Genomic DNA, 3,120 nt, shown 5'->3' on the forward strand with positions numbered 1-3,120 from the left:
GCATTTTCTGATCAACGATGTCATTTGAAGAATTGCAGTGTTTACAGAAGAGAAGCAACAAACAAGAGGTTGGAGCAGAAAACACCGATTGCTCCATGACATTTCATGGAATTTCATCACATAATTGATACTTCATGTCTCTGGGAATCAACGATTTCTTACAGAATGTAGGGCTAAGAACTGCTTCTGCATCTCAGACTGTGAAAGCAGCACAGTTTTTCTGAGATGGTACATGTTTCAAATAAGTTCTCATGTGATATGTCCTCAAGAAAATTTACATGAGGAGATCAAAACCAGTGTCCCGTGTCGTGGAGCTTGGAGCGGTTCGTTACGAAAAATGACCATGGAGAACAACGAAACCGCAGTGGATTCCAAATCCATTAATAATTTTGAAGTAAAGACCATACATGGAAGCAAATCAATGGATTCTGGAATGTATCTGGACAATAGTTACAAAATGGATTATCTTGAAATGGGTGTGTGTATAATAATCAATAATAAGAACTTTCATAAAAGCACTGGAATGACACCTCGCTCTGGTACTGACGTTGATGCAGCCAAATTCAGAGAGACATTCATGAGCCTGAAATACGGAGTCCGGAATAAGAATGATCTTACTCGTGAAGAAATTGTGGAGTTGATGGATAAAGTCTCTAAAGAGGACCACAGCAAGAGGAGCAGTTTTGTTTGTGTGATTCTAAGCCATGGTGACGAAGGAATCATTTTTGGAACCAATGGCCCCGTTGACCTAAAAAAGTTAACTAGTTACTTCAGAGGTGATTACTGCCGAAGTCTAACGGGAAAACCCAAACTCTTCATCATTCAGGCCTGCCGGGGTACGGAGCTGGACTGTGGCATTGAGACAGACAGCGCAACTGATGATGATATGGCGTGCCGGAAGATCCCGGTGGAAGCCGACTTCCTGTACGCTTACTCCACAGCACCTGGTTACTACTCCTGGAGAAATTCAAAGGACGGGTCCTGGTTCATCCAGTCACTTTGCGCCATGCTGAAGCTGCATGCACACAAGCTTGAGTTTATGCACATCCTCACTCGCGTTAACCGGAAGGGAGCGACAGAATTTGAGTCCTTCTCCCATGACTCCACTTTCCATGCAAAGAAACAGGTTCCATGCATTGTGTCTATGCTCACAAAAGAACTCTACTTTTATCACTAAGAGAATGAGTGGGAGGCGTGTTTCTGTTTCTTTTGTTTTGAATGCCAAATGAGGAAACCATGTCAGGGAGACTTCAATTCCCTCTCGTTTAAATCAGATGCGATGCTCCAGATGGTACTTTGAACCACAGCACCGCCCTAGCAATGCAACCACAGTGCAGCTACCTCAAGTTCAACATCAGGTAGTTGAAATGGATTTTATAATCAGGAACAAAAAAATGTCAATGTCAAGTATCATTATAGAGGAAATTACCGATTTACCCTTTTGATAATTTGGTGATGCTATAACTTTTGAGATAATTATGAAGAAGTTAAACTTTGGGGTGATAATTTTATACTCCCTATACACTTTAAGAATCTCATTTTAGTTTTTGTTAAACTATCAATGGTGTCAAATGATGCCTTAGAACTTGAATCCACGGGCAGAGTCAAAGGCTTGAACCTTTATTTTGGAAGTGATATATGGAAATGAACTGTTAGGCCACCTTAGCACTCATTGTAGCTACTGGGTATGTGATGTTTGTCCTGAGCATGTATTTGTTGTTAAAAAAAAATCATGTTTTCTTACTGAACAAAACTTGAGTATTTATGTGAGAGGAAAACATGAGCGAATTGAGTTGACTCTCAGAGGCTATACCATACATCAGTAGTGGACATGACGGCAAGGTGCTAAGTCTACCAGCATTTGTTTCTTAATTCTTCTTGTACAGATCAGCTAGGTTTTACAGACCAGCTGAACATCTAGCGAATGGTTATGTAACAGCCTCACACTGTTGATTATTAGAATGAAATAAATTCTGCAGGAACATACTAAAATACCAGTTGTAAAATAGAGTGTAAGAAGGTAAGTGAATCTCCTGTGACTGGAGAAAGATGGCTTGAGCCAGGGCAGACATGGCAGAGCCACGGACACAGCTTCAGAAAGGACTGCCAGCTCGATCCACCTCATGGGTGCTCTTTTGCATGGATGATGTCCCCAAGGTCCAGGTCACCATGTGAGAAAGTGAGCCAGATCAGAAACTTCTGAGAAAGGACTTTCCCAAAGTGGTGAGTCTCCAGAAAGATCCCTAGGCTCCATGTCCGGAGTCTAAGCATGCTGGCTTTTCTGTTGGAGTTTACAAGAAAAGCAAACGAATGGTGATATTTGTATTGTCACCAGAAATGAAAGGACCATGGCACACAGGACTTGGGAAGCATCCAGTTGCAGGCCCTGCAGCCCACGTGGGAAGCTGCAGAGTGGAGTCCAGCCCCTCAGAGAGGCTGTGCTCCAGGCTTCCTCATTCATGAAGGTGCTGAGCCATTGCTGGCTATCCTGATGTGTCCAGCATTTCACGTTAGCGTTCTTTTTGCTCAAAGAAAGGAAGGAACTCACGTAATTGGTAGATTCTCATTTAGACTGCATCTATTAACTCCCAGTTAATGTAGCATGTGATGGTGTTTTAAAGTGTGTTCCCGTGTGTCAATTTTGTAAAAGTTTGTTGCATTTTTATTTCAAAACATAAAATTCAGATTTAAAATTAAAAAAATTTACATGAGATTAACTATAAAGGTTTATGATTACATGTACTTCTGGAAGAAAATACAGTCAGATTAACATGAGTTTGGCTTCTGACTGCTGAAAAGCCCTTTCTGCGAGAGGCCAATTGTCAATACCTGTATTTCTTTACAAACAAAGCTGGTGGTTTGGTTATGCAGGGCATGAATCATTATTAGCATGGTAATTTACAGACACCTTCTTCAAACTCTTAAACAGTGATTTTCAATCTTCAAAATGCTACTAACATTTACTATAGATTTTCATGTTGCTGTGACCCAACTATAAAATTATTTTTATTACTTCTTCAGAATTATAATTTTTCTACATTTATAAATAGCAACATATGTAACTAATAAGCAGGATATCTGATATGCCAAAATTTATTAAAAAGTCCATCAAACCTTGAA

At 40.3% G+C, this 3,120-nt stretch overlaps 1 protein-coding gene across 2 annotated transcripts; it reads left to right on the forward strand.

Moving 5' to 3' along the window:
- Positions 1–289: 289 nt before the first annotated feature.
- Positions 290–1,444, forward strand: LOC126495899 (caspase-3-like). 2 transcript variants are annotated; one of them, XM_050133475.1, is made up of 2 exons: positions 290–826; positions 942–1,013. In XM_050133475.1, exons 1-2 carry the CDS (start codon positions 338–340, stop codon positions 1,011–1,013), a joined length of 561 nt encoding a protein of 186 aa, XP_049989432.1. In that variant the 5' UTR covers positions 290–337. The 2 variants fall into 2 exon arrangements, with proteins under 2 accessions (XP_049989432.1, XP_049989431.1); XM_050133474.1 differs by having other exon boundaries at positions 290–1,444.
- Positions 1,445–3,120: the final 1,676 nt, after the last annotated feature.

The sequence above is a fragment of the Alexandromys fortis genome, unplaced genomic scaffold (assembly GCF_014885135.2).
Source record: "Alexandromys fortis isolate MF-2015 unplaced genomic scaffold, M_Fortis_MF-2015_v1.1 scaffold_729, whole genome shotgun sequence".
Taxonomy (NCBI): Eukaryota; Metazoa; Chordata; class Mammalia; order Rodentia; family Cricetidae; genus Alexandromys; species Alexandromys fortis.